Source organism: Ursus maritimus, unplaced genomic scaffold, assembly GCF_017311325.1.
Source record: "Ursus maritimus isolate PB19 unplaced genomic scaffold, ASM1731132v1 scaffold_28, whole genome shotgun sequence".
NCBI lineage: Eukaryota > Metazoa > Chordata > Mammalia > Carnivora > Ursidae > Ursus > Ursus maritimus.
The window spans coordinates 35,051,676-35,067,502 of record NW_024425341.1 but is presented as its reverse complement, the minus strand read 5'-3'; the positions used below and the strand labels follow the sequence as shown (position 1 = coordinate 35,067,502).

The 15,827-nt window shown below is 43.7% G+C and overlaps 1 protein-coding gene across 1 annotated transcript in view; it reads left to right on the top strand.

Moving 5' to 3' along the window:
- Window positions 1–15,827, top strand: part of ACSL1 (acyl-CoA synthetase long chain family member 1) — a 46,041-nt gene that overhangs the window by 17,026 nt on the left and 13,188 nt on the right. Inside the window, exons 4-11 of the mRNA XM_040643409.1 lie at window positions 3,354–3,418; window positions 5,973–6,074; window positions 8,758–8,857; window positions 9,292–9,470; window positions 12,353–12,385; window positions 12,550–12,601; window positions 13,118–13,191; window positions 15,740–15,817. Coding sequence (XP_040499343.1) covers window positions 3,354–3,418; window positions 5,973–6,074; window positions 8,758–8,857; window positions 9,292–9,470; window positions 12,353–12,385; window positions 12,550–12,601; window positions 13,118–13,191; window positions 15,740–15,817 — 683 coding nt within the window. The remainder of the gene's footprint in view (window positions 1–3,353; window positions 3,419–5,972; window positions 6,075–8,757; window positions 8,858–9,291; window positions 9,471–12,352; window positions 12,386–12,549; window positions 12,602–13,117; window positions 13,192–15,739; window positions 15,818–15,827) is intronic.

Genomic DNA, 15,827 nt, shown 5'->3' with positions numbered 1-15,827 from the left:
GCCTTCACCTGCTGCCCTGTCCCACTCGCCAGGGCTCCTTGAACAGGGCGCCATCTCTTGTCTCGGCGCTGGCACATGGCCTGGCACACAGTACGTGCTGCATTCATGTGGCCTCAGTGATGGAGCGAGTACCTTCTGCTTCCCACACTGCTCTTTGTGTTTTAGCCTCTTCATTTTGGCTTGTTCCAGGTTATTCCCTAGAAATGGTCTCTGGAATCCATGGTTTGTTACTTAAGTCTTTTGGTGGTTAGCTTTTATTTTTGCTACTGCTAGCTAGACTATGGTCCCCTGACTGTGTGCTGTTGCCGTCTCTGTCCCCATAACGTGTTGCATGTACTATGTGCTCAGAAGTGCCTTTTTTTTAATTTTAAACTGGGTACTGGTAACTTTGGATTGCTTTAATGTGTTTTTGACCCAGTATTCCTGTAACAGATTCATTAAGCCCCACTCTAAAGGGAAAGCAAACTTATTTCTATATTATGAACTTCTTCAAAGTTAATGTCAGGGTCAAGGTTTGTCTGTGATAGTAAATATCCATACGGCCACTTCAAAACATTTATATATTAAGTATTTATATATGTATATATATGTATATAGAATCCTTACCACTATCACAAAGTCATGTGTAGAAATGTTTTTACATTTTTCTCATTGGCAGCAGAGAATGAATTCATCCTGGTCATACAGTGACTTACATTATACTTCTGACTCCTCTGACCTTAAGACAGTGACTTTAAAAAAATTTTTTTGGGTCACTTTCTCTACTTAGAAAATGAAAGTCTTATATGAATGTTTCAGAGAAGTTGAAGAAAACAAAGTTCACTCTTCTTAACCTTTACTGATTGAAGGAAGCTGCTTCACAGGTCACTTTGCCGCCTTCTTTTTTTTTTTCCAGAGGAGCTTTTTATTCTAAGCTTTTTTTTCTTTTTTTTTTTTAAAGATTTTATTTATTTATTTGACAGAGAGAGAGAGCACGAGCAGGGGGAGCAGCAGGCAGAGGGAGAGGGAGAAGCTGGCTCCCCACTGAACAAGGAGCCCGATGCAGGACTCGATCCTAGGACACTGGGATCATGACCTGAGCCAAAGACAGACGCTCAACTGACTGAGCCACCCAGGCACCCTTATTCTAAGCTTGAATTTTCCTAGACTACCATAACATTAAGGCTTTAAGCCTTTATAGGAGAGCAAAAACCAGCATCTTTTTTTGTTGAATGACAGGAGAAGCCAGCATGGAGTTTTTAAACCTCGTCTTTTCAAACTATACGTACATAAAGAGGGAGCCACTTAGAAGGAGAGACCCTCTGCCTGTGAATCCGTGGATTCTCATCCCTGGCTGCCCTGCAGTATCACCTGGGGAATTTTGAAAAAATACTGAGGTCCAGGCCCCATCCCTGTCCAATTATATCAAAATTTGGCTGGATGATGGACATTGGGGAGGGTATGTGTTGTGGAGAGCACTGGGTATTATGTAAGACTGATGAATCACTGACGTACCCCTGAAACAAATCATACATGATATGTTAGTTCATTGAATTTAAATTTTTAAAAAAGTTTAAAAAAATTTTTGTTAGTAGGGCCTTGATATGTATTTTTTTAAGTGCCCACTGGCCTGGAGCTGGGGTCTGCAAACCTTTTCTGTAAAGGGCCAGATAGTAAATATGTAGGCTCTTTGGGCCACGTGGTCTCTGTTAAGCCTGCTTGGCTGAAGGTCTTAGATAATATGCAAATGAACGAATAAGGCTGTGTTCCAGTAAGACTGCGTTCACAAAACAGGTGGCAGGCTTGATTTGGCCGAAGCGTATATATTGCCAATCCCTGTTCTTGGAGAATAAAATAACATTATTTCATATGTGACATGTCTGAAAACAACTTCTGATGGAACTTGCCTGGTCTTTATCACAGTCCCTGTGAGTGGCAGGGGGTCTGAGAACGAGGTACTTTGTGCTCTTTGGGTTTTCACCAAGGCTGCAGTAGAGACAGCCAGAAGTCGGTGTGAAGCAGTGAATCGGTCCAGCCTGGGTCCTCCCGGTCCTCACAACTGACCCGTACACGCGCAGCCCACTTCTCTTCTCCAGGCATAACTCTGCGTCATAGGCCCAGCCTCATCAGGGCTGCCAAAGGGGCCATGCTCTTGTTTTCCTACCCCCGTCCTCAGGCCCCCAAACTGAATCAGGACACCTCAGCTGACACTCAAACCCAGAATGGGGGAGCCACATACGTTACAGTCTCAAAACAGAAATGCAGAGGGGAGATGACCAAAAATGCCCCGTAGAAGGAGCTACAAGGCCCGGCTTAACACAGAGCTGGCGGGCGAGCCCGTGTTTTAGTTAGGAAGCATTCTCGTATGTGGTCAGCTCTGATCATCGGAACATGGCAGCTTTTTCTTTTTCTTTCTTTCTTTCTTTTTTCTTTTCTTTTCTTTTTTTTTTTTTTAGGTGGACATAGCATTTCATTCAACAACTACAAACTGAGCATAAAGTTAGCATGGATTTAATCTGTAGAAGGAAACTCCCACAATTCCAAATATAAATGGTTCGGGTGGTATTTATTACTGAGCTAGCCCTTAGCGTGAATGCTTAATATGGGTTTTCTTGCTTCCTGCTTATTCAGTACCTAAGTTAGAATCAGGACACATCCTGATATTTCTTAATTTTTGCTTTCACATATACCCACTTATTTTCTCTTTATTTTGCACCTTTTCCTCATTTTTGTTTCTCTACAAATAAGACTTCACCTGTGTAAGTACATCCCAGGTCATCAGAATTTGGGCATTTAAGAGTCATATTTTCCGTTTTACATTCTGAGAATGCTTTACAGTTCAGAAATTTTGAGGGATTTTTCTGAAAACCCACACCAGGATTTCTATACCATGCAGCTACTGACTCCTTTCCAAACCAATAAGGTATGGAAGAATTAATAAATTTTATTGGCCTCATATCCTTTTATTTATTTATTTATTTGAGTGAGAGAGTGAGAGAGATCATGAGCAGGGGGGAAGGGTAGAGGGAGAAGCAGACTCTCTGCTGAGCTGGGAGCCCTACGTAGGGCTCGATCCCAGGACCCTGAGATCATGACCTGAGCCAAAGGCAGATGCTTAACCAACTGAGCCACCCGGGCGCCCCTGCTTCATGTCCTCTTATTTTTCCTCTTCTCCTGCCCCATTTAAGAAACAAAATAGAAACAAATAAAAAATCAGACCAAAACCCAGGGAGAACACATTTCCAATCTGAACTCCTTATTTCTAATCTAGGGATCAAAGTCTACCTGATACTTTGTAGAATGAAGTGGGATACAAATTGGAATATTTATGCACATTAAACCCATTTTTTGTTTTTTGTTTTTTCTTTTTTTAGATAATGGCCCTTGTTTAGGCTCTCGGAAGCCAGACCAACCCTATGAATGGCTTTCATACAAACAGGTGAGTTTTCTGCTCTGTGGGTCCTCATGGATGCCATGGGGCTGAAATCCGTCTGATCTTAGAGGCACTGACTGTGAGGGCTGTAAACTTGCTACAGAGTCTGTGCTCTGGACTGGCTCAGAGCTCTGGGGTAAACGTGCAGCGTCCAAAGGAAGAAGAGTTACACAAAGATTTGGGAGAAACTGGTTGAGTAACAATTGGTGGTTCAAAAGCACTTTCTTGTAGAACTTAAGTGGGTGCATTGTGGAGTAAAATATAACTCTAAGATAACATTCTAGAAATGTGCTTAAAGCAGGTGACTCTCTCCCAGAGCTCGTGGGGGGATAGAAATTGTCCTCTGCCTTGCAGGATACTGGAGAGATTGAGAAGCCCCAATATAGAGCACCTCTCTCATTTTATAGATGAGAAAACATCCCCTAGGAAAAGATGGGACTTGCTCGAGGTCACAGCTGATTAGTGGCAGACACAGGACCAGAACTGAGGTTCACATCTTCTGGTCTAGGGCTCTTCGGTGTGTCGTATGAACCTGAGCAACTTGAGACTGTGTGACATTGAACTCCATGGCAGCCATGGCGAGCAGTACAGATGCTCAGAGGCGACACCTGCATTACGGTATAAGCACAGAGGAAGCTGGGATCTGGGTGGATTTATTCTTGTCCCTCTGCAGTCCCAACTGGTCCACAGCTGCAGATGTTTAAATAGTTTCTGGTGGCAAGGAGCAGAGCCGGAAGACATGGCTTTGTGTTTTTATCATGACGACAGGACGTCTTGAAGCCCCTGTTCCTCCCTGTGGAAGTAGGACCCCAAGGGTGTATGGGAGCCACTGGCAGTGTCTACTCTGCTGCGTTTTGTTTCCAGCACAGCTGTCCAGGAAGTGGCTCCCTGCTCTAGGGGCAGGCCATCCTGTGGCATTCATGAATACAAACGAGCCTCCTCCTTCCATATTTGGTGTGAAGGTTGTGTCTGGCCGCTGGCTTGCTCTGGAGTGTACGTGACGGGGCGGTCACGAGGAGCCCCGAAGCCGGCTCAGGACGCGTGCTGGCCGGCCCTCCCTAGACTGAGACACACACCACGTTTTCTTCCCCTTCCCTCCTCTGAGGATCGATGCGATGCAGAAGGGCTTTGCTTACGTAGCTCTTGACAGAGAGCAGAGAGGCCAAGCAGCTTGGCGTTCCTTTCTTGTGGAAGGAGTGATGAGCTGTGCAGCCGCAGGGACCAGAGGGAACTTGCCGCTTTTATTCTGCTTTACCAGAGCCAAAATAAAGTAGTTGCCGAGCTTCCTCGTTTTCACGCGTGGTGTATAAACAGTTGATGTGTGTTGGACACATCATATTGTGTGGTGGGCTTAAGGCCTCGCAGGATCCCCAAGTGCTATCTGATTCCTTCTGTTACACGCTGGCCGGAAGGCAGAGAAGACAGGTCCCTGGCAGGTTGGATTTTTCGAGGCGGACTGAAAATCACTGCGGTTTCGGAAGGTGTTAATCTGTGTTTTGTACATTTCAGCCAGAGGCTGGGGAAGATCTAAAACTAGACTCACGGAAGCCAGCTCTGGATGTGTACATTCAAGTCTTTCCGTTAGCTTAGTGACTCTGACCTTGGCGGGGCTAGGAACCCCTTTGAGGTTTTCTGAAGAGAGGTATGGAGCCTCTTTCTAGAGCTAGAAATGCCTGCAGATTGTCCTAATAGGCTCTGCAAACCACGGCAACATTTCACGGGTTCCCATCCCTGACATGCGAGCAGAGGTTGTGAAACAGGCTGTGGGTAGAAACACAATAAACATATTCTTGCTGTCACCTCACCTGTGTCAGCTCTCGTCCCCGTAGGCGGAGCGCGGTGGTGGACAAACAGAGTTTGGGGCCATAACAGGTGGCTTTACTCCCTGCGGGCGTGGGTGCGATTTCACAGTGCTCTTGAGAAGCCACCAACTGAGAATCAAGAAAATTATTCCAAATTTTAAGATGAAAAAAATTTTTTTTTTTAGTTACTTTGGGATAGGAATGGGGAGAGGACGGGCGCAGGTTTATAAGTTCTACCTAATTTTTATGAATCTACCTATTTTTACTTACAATAAGAGTATTTTCTTATTTATTTATTTTTGTTAAAATTGTTACAAGTTTTTTGAAGGTGTCCCCCAAATTTGCTATTTCTGTGTTTGTAGCAAATGACAAGTTTTGGCTGCTTTGCTGCTCTTTATAACTACAAATTGTCATCATCATCATCGTAATAATAATAATAATTCTGTGTCCTTGGATTACCTTTGTAATTTTATAAAGCTAACGTATAAATTAGAAGTGTGTAAGAAGGCCTGGCATCCAGTGATCTGTGACCTGCAGCTGTCGGAATCCGACTCGTCTGCTTTGCAGGACGATTCCTATGATCAGTTCCCTTAATAGTGAGTTCTGGTGAATCAAGCCTTGCGTTTTACAGAAATGTAGAGCTAAATGCCTGTTTGCTCCTGCTCTCCTCCTCGGGGCGGTGCTGCTTTTCACCCAGTGAGCTTTGCTCCCTGTGTTGGGCCTGACACGGTTCCTGATGTTCATCCTCTCCGTTCTAGGTTGCAGAGATGTCCGAGTGTGTGGGCTCAGCACTCATCCAGAAGGGCTTCAAGGCTGCCCCGGATCAGTTCATTGGCATCTTCGCTCAGAACAGACCTGAGGTATTGACCATTAGACACCCAATTGCATGTGGTGTTGAGAGTTCTCAGATGGAAGAGCCAGTTGGGAGTTCACACCTACCTTTGCTCGGGACCCGATTTTGTGCTCTGATCACTACTGAGAATATGTCTCTGTGTTATTCCTTAGAAAGTGACACAATTATCATATGATCTCACTGATATGTGGAATTTAAGAAACAAAACAGAGGATCATAGGGGAAGAGAGGAAAAAATAAAACAAGATGAAATTAGTGAGGGAGACAAATCATAGGAGACTCTTAACCATAAGAAACAAACTGAGGGTTACTGGAGGGGAGGGGCATAGGGGGATGGGGTAACTGGGTGATGGGCATTAAGGAGGGCACGTGATGGAATGAGCAGTGGGTGTTATATAAGACTGATGCAACACTGACCTCTACCTCTGAAACTAAGAATACATTATATGTTAATTGAATTTAAATAAAAATATATAAATTAAAAAAAAAAAAAAGAAGGAAGTGCCACCTATGAAAACCCAAGCCGGGGCCTCCTTGGCCCTTATATGGGGGAAAACAAAAAATCACTTTTTGGATTATTCGTTTTTGTTTTTTTTAAAACCAGGTCCCAAACAAAAACTAACGGAGGTTATTAGAACAAATAGCTCACAAAGAAATCTTCTTACCTTAAGGCTTCTGTCTGTGATTAGAAAAATAGCATCTGTAAATTGTAGAGAAATTTGGACATATTTTTGTCAGTTGCAGACTCTCCTCTTAGCTCTCTGGAAGGTAGGGACTTGCCCTCTGATCAGTTTACCAAGTTTAAAATACCATGGGCAGCAGGGAAAGTGCCTTGATGTTGAGTCAGCCTTAATGTGGGCGTGCAGTCTGTCTGGCTGTCAAGGCCCCTGCATGGTGCTTCTGCAAATCCTTGCATTCAAGGTCAGTTTACACGAGAAGCTCTTTTGGAGCTGTTGCTTATAGCGTTCGTGAGCAAATTAGTGGCATGACTTGGCTTGGAAAAATTCAAGCAGCTAAGCTTGAAGAAATTGAATTGATTCTTGTGTCCAAAAGACGTGTTGGCTCCATCCCTGTGCTACCAACTGTTTTATAAAAGAGAATGGTTTCCCACAGTTTTATGTATTAGTAAGGGAAAAACAGCGTTTTCCATAGCTGGACCATGACCAGCCTCATGAAATTTAGTTTCTTTCATTTCAAGTAAAACTTATTCAAGGGAACACATCCAAGATTATTGCATGAATGGAATTTTATAATGAATCTGTCCCTAGGACAGGTATTCCCTACTTCACAGAGTAAGTTCCTTCCTATATTTAAATGGGATTTGTCAGCTAGTTTAATAAATGTTTATTGAGCACCTGCTGTATGCCAGGCGCTGCGAGGCACGAAGCACAACAGTGACTTGGATCCTCCTTGTAAGGTACCATGTGAGGGAAGACCGGCCCATAAGCTGATGCTTTCTCTGTAGTGTGGTAAGCGTGGACACAGAAAAAAAGGATTATGTGAGCCCAGTCAAGGAGGACTTCCTGGAGGTGGCCTCCCAGTGGAGTGTTGAAGGATATGAGGGTGGGGGGCGCCAAGGGAATGTCAGGAACAGCCACATGTTTGCATCAAGCAGCATGTCTGTGTTGGGGAAGGAGGCATTTTCCTATCTTAGAGCTTGGAGGCGCAGGAAGGACAGGACCACACATACCACACGACCCAGCTGAGGAGCTTGGACCTGACCTCCATGTTCGTAGCTTGAAATTGGTGCCAGGAAAGAAAAGGGGAAAGTAGTTCCAGGCCAAGTGAATGTGAGTGCATCGTGCTCCCTTCCCACAGCAGCTATGCCTTTATCTGTGCCGTGCGCCGGTGTTCTGCAGGGGATTCGAGAACTGTGGCTGGGGATGGTGGTGCTGCCAAGGATTTTAAGTGAAAGGCTGGTCTCACCATGTTTGCCGTGTAGGCAGAATACTTGCCACATGGCTGCTGAGTCTAGAGGCAAGGTGACCAGTTACTGTATCACATCTTTCCTTCATCTTTTCTGGGGAGATTTTGCCAGAACATTTTTCTTCTTTCCCAAGTGTGTGTCCCTCCTTCCCCAGTTCCCAGATGCTACTGCACACAGCTGCCAGGTTGGTCTTCCTCAGACCCCAGAGCCTCTACCTTGCCAAGAAGCCCTCTGTGGCTGTGCGTCCCCCGGGGAATGGAGCCAGGCCCCTCACTAGTCACAGCCTTGCTCCAGCCCACTGTAGCCTTGCCTGTTGGAACAAGCAGGCCAGCCAGGGTGCTCGCCCACCTCCTTGCTGCTCTCGGTCGTGCAATCCCCACTACTGGAGTCTCCTTGCCTTTCTCTCCATCTGTCCAAACCGTGCTGCCCTGGCAAAGGGCGAGCTCCATTACCTTCCTGGCAAAGGTGGCCCACCATGGGCTCCCTTGTGTCCGAGTCGGTCCCTCTCTTGTACAGTTAATTATCTTTTCACATATTTGCCTCAATTCTCCCGGCAAATTGCTCTTTCCGTCTAAGAAGGGGGCAGGTGTTTTGTTCTCATGAGGAGTCCCTCATGGTGCCTGGCACATAGTAGTAGACACACAGATGTTAATTTTGCCACGTCTAGTGTTTCCACTTTGAATCTCTCTAGAGTGGTGTTCACCTTGAAGTGGTTCCATGATGACATCTCATTTTCTCTCTCCGATCTTTACTGTTCATTTAGTGGGTGATCATTGAACAGGGATGCTTTGCTTACTCTATGGTGGTCATTCCCCTCTACGATACCCTTGGAACGGAAGCAATCACCTACATAGTCAACAAAGGTATGTCTGTGGTCTCTGGGTGGACGTCGGCCTCGTTATCAACTAGATTTTGGTGACTTTACATTTGGTTATATTTGATTTGATAGGGATTTTATGTTTATTTTTTTTAAAGATTTTATTCATTTGAGAGAGAGAGGGAGAGGGAGAGAACACAAGAACAGGGGGAGGGGCAGAGGGAGAGGAAGAAGCAGACTCCCCGAGGAGCAGGGAGCCCAACATGGGACTCGATCCCAGGACCCTGAGATCATGACCTGAGCCGAAGGCAGATGCTTCACTGACTGAGCCACCCAGGCGCCCCCGGATTTTATGTTTAAATGCACATCTATCTTTCTATTCAAAGACTGTGGACCTTAAAATAACCTGGTGTCAGATATGATAGAGTCAGGCTTTTAATATCTTAGAGCTCATTCTTCATTGTATCTCTTCCTTCCCAGCTGAACTCTCTCTGGTTTTTGTTGACAAGCCAGAGAAGGCCAACCTCTTATTAGATGGTGTGGAAAATAAGTTAACACCAGGCCTTAAAATCATCGTCCTCATGGACTCCTATGGCATCGATCTGTTGGATCGGGGCAAAAGGTGTGGCGTGGAAATCATCAGTATGAAGGCGATGGAGGTGAGCCATCCTTCCCACTTCTCTGATGGGTGTTCCTCAGGCCATTCTGGCTCAAATGTGGTATCCAGTGCAACCACGCAATCCCAGCTCTGGTTGGTCATCTCAGCAACCCATAAAAGACCCAGAGTGGAAATTGCTGTCTCCTCACTGGCAAGAATTCTACGTGCACGCCCCACTGTGGCTCCATCACGTAGAAAGTACTCTCATAAAACAAGTTGTAATGCTCACATATTTATTTTGGAGTACTGACAAGCCATGCCACTGTATGGTAGAAGTGTGAATTTCCAGTTTAAGTTTGTATGTCCTTTATAGGCTTTTGTGCCGTTTACTTACTGATTTATTTCTAAAACAGAGCAGCTACATTATTCTTTTTCCCAAGTTGCCTTTGTAGCATCCTGGTGAATTTCCAGCATAGGTGTTGGATTTGGTTTATTTTTATATTAAATTTCTTAAGATGTACATTAATCAAAACTTTAAAAGTAACCATTCTAGGAAAATGAGTGGGGCCCATATTTAAATCGGTTGTTTGACATCACATCATGTAAGAATCTGATTCTCCCAGTTGGATCTGGAGTAGTTTAATCCCAAGAAGCTGGTAAGAGGAGGATCTTACCAGGTACGTATCATAGGAATAGGCCAAATACAGTAAGTTGTTCTCCTTCCGAAAATGTTACAGATATTTTCCTGGAACTGTTAAAGATAGGGTTTCGAATTGTATTTATAGTTCTCTTTCTGCGAGGAATTGGAGGCTACAAGCAAGGGTCTATGTAATGCCTTTCCGGAGGAACTTAGCCATCCTAGGGAAACTGTAATTTGTTCTAACAGAGCCTCTGCCTCATACGTGTACACACACACACACTGGCAGAGAAGCTGAGTCCCTAAGAACAGGTGTGCTGTCCTCTTCAATTAGGCTGACAACTAGCTTTTTACCTAGTGTTTCCGCACTTTGTTTTTTTACTTGTGATCGCCGCTCACAATAATTTTATTTCCCCCATTTTTCCTCCTTCTCCCTAACCCCACCACACGAACATGCCCACGGACACACGTGCACACGTGCACACGCATACACACACACAGGAATATTTTGGTGTTTTTCGACGGCTCTACAATGAAGTAGTTTTAAGATGAAAAAATTCAGGCAAGTGAAGATCGTAATATAAAGTTTATATTAAAGCTTTATTTTATAAAAGACATTGTTCTACACTTCCCTGTGTAATAGGATTCATGCTTGGTTTTTAAAAATTTTGTAAACAGAAGGTTAATTTTTGAGAAGTGGATTTAAAATTGGCTTTATGGTTGATCATATAATCAAGTTTATATTAATAGATAGTTTCATTGTATCAAAAAGACAAATATTGGTATTTGGAATTTTTGCTTTTTTTGGATATTTTATTGCGAGAATTTTCAAACATGTAAACAAGTTGAGAGAACTGACAGTAGACCGCCGTACACCCCAAGCACCCCACAGCTAGCGTTTTCATGTTTTTGTTTCATCATGTACTCGTCCATCACTCCATCCCTCCATTCATTCATGAATCTTATTTTTTTTAATGCATTTTCATTAGGCTGCAGTTTTTATCACCCTAAATATTTTAGCATGCTAATCATTAACTAGAATTTGGCTTTTCTCCTGGTTGAGGTTTTTTTGTTTTTTGTTTTTGGCATTTGGAGCCTGAAGATGGCAACTCGTTTATTTTTATGGTTGCTGTACTCTCTTCTGCATGATGTCTTCAGACAGGTTTGAGGCTGTGGACTTTCTTGGCCAAGAGGGGCACTCATTTGGATAATGTTTGTTCCTGATAAATTAAAAATCAAATCACATGTAACTATTGAAGTTATGTAAGAATTCTGAACAGATGGGTGGAGATTTGGGTCTGATGAAGATTCTTTTGGGGGAAAAAAGAAAGAATTACCATTGCTTCAGCTCTTGGTTGACTTCTATTTGGACTTCACTGTTCCTGTTTTGAATCAATGGTCTGTTATAGATATAATTTAAATGTAATTAAGATTAAAAAACAGTTTCAAACCATATGCTGGGTAGAAACTCCCTGAGCCCTGAGCACACTCATCAGATTTCCACTTAGTTCTAGGCATGCTCACTGCATATGCTCATTCAAGCCGATCAGTTTTAATAGGAAAAGAATATAAATAGTTCATTAGAGAAATTAAAGCTAATTAAAGTGGCCACCGAGACACCTGTATGCAGTGAACTGAACAGCATCGAAATGACCCCCTGGTAGTGACAGGGAGCCAGCCGCTGGGAGACGCGCCCCTCGGAAACGAGCCTGCCCCTCTTCGTGTCCATTCAAGAGGACTGTTTTGTAATTGGAGGTTCCCAAATCCTTTTTTTTTTTTTTTTAATCCACGCCATGTGGAGAGTACAGATATTTGAACCTCTAGCATTTCATCTGGCAGAGACTGATTTTTCTCTCCAGACTGAAGAACATGCCAGTTACCGGGAATTGGGTGATTCCGGGAGGATGCAGAACATCTGCAGTTCTTGGGTTACGATTTCGGTTTGATGTCGGTTAAGGGCCGGGCTTCACTAAAGGCCGTACGAGGGTGTGGGAGTGGGGACAAGAAATCCATCGTCAAAGACTGATTCCTGTCTTGTGAGTAAATACTGTTAAAAAGACTAGTCCTCATACCATTTATATGGTTTTATATATGAGAGAAGACAATTGGAAAATGGTGTCTGGGAACAACGTGTAAATATTTCTCTTTAGGTTCATTGAAATTGCCAGTTTCTTTCATATGAAATGTCTACTGTCTTTGAGCCAGTGAATCCCACGGTAAAGTCAGCTTGAAGTGACTGGATGTCACCTTCTTCTTTACATTTAGAAAATGTTTCCATTTAAGATTTTTTTTCTCTTCTCATTTAGGACCTGGGAAGAGCCAACAGACAGAGGCCTAAGGTAAATTCCTACTGTCAGTCCCCTGCTACAGCCTTTCCAATATCTAGTTGTCTCCGAGACTAGTACAGGTCCTGGGGGGTTAGCGTGTGGCTTGCAGTTTTCTTTCTGTTCTGACTTATACCACCTTGGTTGTGTGTGTTTTGTTTTTTTTAAATGGGCCGTAGCCTCCCGCACCTGAAGATCTCGCAGTCGTTTGTTTCACCAGTGGGACTACGGGTAAGTTGTGAAATGCAGTCACTTCTGAGTGGTATCTGGAGGTGTGTACCCCTGCCCCCTTTCTTGGATGGCGGGTGAAGGGGGACTTAGTTGAGCTACAGATGGACCAAAAGCAGAGGACACAGAGGGGTTCGAGCACTCCTCCCTCGTCGCCGTATCCGACCTTCTCAGAATCTGAGCGTGCCGTGTACTTCCTCAGACGCTGATGGACGGCGACAGTAGATTCCCCCATTTCCTGGGACAAACCAGCATTTCATTTCCAGAAATAAAATTCCTGCATTTTCTCCTCTTCCGTGACCTCTGAAAGTCACCCGTGTTGACAAAGGTGGTTTAAGATAAGATGTTTCATGTAAAGGATGGCAGATTGTTCTGGAATGTAAGGTCATTCCACATTTGGCTTTCCTGGTTGCACCTGATGCTAGAGGCATAACCCAATTATACAGAGTTCTGGGCTTCCTTAATTTCTGTCACTTTTGGATGGACTTTAACTTTGTTCTGCTCCTGTGTGTTCCTCAGGCAACCCCAAAGGAGCATTGATCACTCATCGAAATATAGTGAGCGATTGTTCAGCTTTTGTGAAAATCACAGAGGTAAACTTTGGGGATATTGTCATCTTTCTTCGTGTTCCTTGGTTGGCATGAGGCCTTAAGAATGGGAGTGGTAAAGGCAGTCCCGCCATGTTGGGCCCCTGCTGTATTTGGAGTAGAGATAAGATCTGAGTTTTAATATGGTCTAAGGTCACCTGTCCTCAGATCGTTTTCTTGGTGGACCTAATCTCCAACTCCTGCGTGTGACCATAAAGCTGAGTTGACAGAAGTTATTAGAACTTTTATAAGGTACAACTTTATTTGGATACTGCCCTATAAATGTTTCCAGGACAGGACCAAGAAGAAATGACTCTCTTGTGCTCTTATCTACCTACTATTCCAGTGTGGGGAAGATAATTTCTTTAAGTGGACAGATGAAATGTTAAATGGTACATGGAAGTTTTCTGAATTATTATTCTTTATTACAGTCGACTTCCATTTTATTAGAAAGATTAAAGCCTTGAACTTGAGTTGGTTTCCTATAGTCTTAAAGTTTGCCCCCGAAGTGTCGTGGTCCTCTGGGCTGCTGTAACAATATCACACAGGCTGAGTGGCTTAAACAACAGATACTTATTTTCTCACAGTGCGAGAGGCTGGAAATCCATGATCAAAGTATCAGCAAATTTGGTTGCTGGTGAGGGCTTCCTGGCCTGTGGGTAGTCGCCTCCTCACTGTGACCTCACCTGCCCTTTCCTCTGTGTGCACATGGAGAATGAGGGAGAGGTTTCTGGTGTTTCTTCCTCTGCTTACAAGGACACCCATGCTGTTGGATCAGCCCCCCCCCCCCGACCTCATTTCACCTGAATTACCTCCCCAAGGGCTCCATCCCCAAATCCAGTCACATGAGGGTTAGGGCTTGAACAAGAATTTGGGGAGGAGGGGGATACAATTTGGTCATAGCAGCAAGGGTATATTTCAAACTTGTTTTAAAAGTACTTCTCGAACAATATAATGCCTTTCTCTCATACCTTTGCACATTTTATGTAATTCACTTTTGCAGTCTCTGGGAGGGTTCTTCTGTGAGCTCTGATTTTCATGACAGGAACCCCCATGCTTAATGGTTTTGGGGAACGTGCGTCTTTGGTGGCTGAAGAAGGCCTGTCTCACTCCTGCCTACACCTACACTTTCTTAGTCCCAAATACCTTTTTTGGGGTATATTTCATAAACAGAATTCAACATTGAGTACCTCACCTAAGTGGAATTTTAATTTCCTAATTAGCCTTCGAAGAAAACTTAAAATACACTCATGGCTTACCGAGGCAAATGGTTACAGACTTTGTTTAAAATTAATTACACGATCAGGGGCATTCCAACTTTGTAGAACTTCTTCATGTTGCTAATGCACATTTTTGGGGATTCCAAATCAGAAAACTGAAAAGTGTAGAAATTACAGTCTGACTTCTCTTTATATAAACAGTTTCCTCCTGAGATGAACTAGTCGGGATGCAGATCACACTTGAATAAAATTAATCTAAAATTATGGCAGGTTCAGGCTACATCACGTGCTTCCGGGGCTGCTGGGTTTGCTCAGGACTGGTGGGGGATGGGCACGGCCTGGAAGAGGTTGTGTAGGCACCTGATGGGGCCTTCATTTCTTAATTGGGGTGCGCGGCTGCTGGAGGCAGTCTCTGCTTTGGCCAGAGTTCCTCACATGTGAATAACATGAACATTCCACGCAGACCCTCCCTGCGCCTGGCCCTAAGTAAAGCCCCTTCTCAGCCTTGAAATGGAACCCAGATGTCCAGCTCAGCCTCGATGCAGACCTTTATCACAAAGCAGTGTTTTATAGGAGATGATGCCAGATCAGAGCTTGCACTAAACAAATCGAGACATTTTCATGGGGTGTAAAGTAGGCCGTTCAGGTAAAGATGTTGATCAAACTAAAATACTCAGAATGCATTTATACTGTATGTTAAAAGAGTTTAGCAATCAGTTTCTCTTATATTCCCTCCTCCTATCCTTTTACAACATAAAATGCTATTTTATGTTCAAATAGATCTTCTGTTTCCACAACATAATATGCTATGTTATGTTGGAATGAACCTTTTATTTCTTACTTAAGGTGGAATTGAGTTTGCTGGGCCATGGGGGACGGTAACTTTGAAATACTCAATGATTAAAAGCACATGATCCCTTAATATCCCAATTTGGACCAAATTTTCCCTATGTGGACTACAGTCCTGAGTGGGTTTACTTTATCATGATGAATGACCTCCACTCTAATTGAATAATTAAAGCCATAAAGTATTGCCTTTTCATTTCATACTTTGGTGAGAAATAACTGCCAATTGTAAGCAAAAGCTGTTTCTCCTTAGCATTAAGGAGTTATGTGCTCTGAAATAAAATGGGAAATTACTGGAAATCTTAATGCTTCTCTGCTTGCTGGTGTCTTTGCTTACAGAGCACAGTCAATCCTTCCCCAGATGATACTTTGATATCTTTCTTGCCTCTCGCCCACATGTTTGAAAGAGTTGTCGAGGTAGGCCTTGTTTTGTTTTTGTGCTTGCTCGCGTGTTTGTTTGCGTTCTGCTAAGTTGTTGTGTTTTACAGAAAGCACTTGCCTTGAATGCCAGTGACACACACATTTCGTTTTTACCACTGGCACACATGTATGAGCAGCTGCTGCAGGTAAGATTCA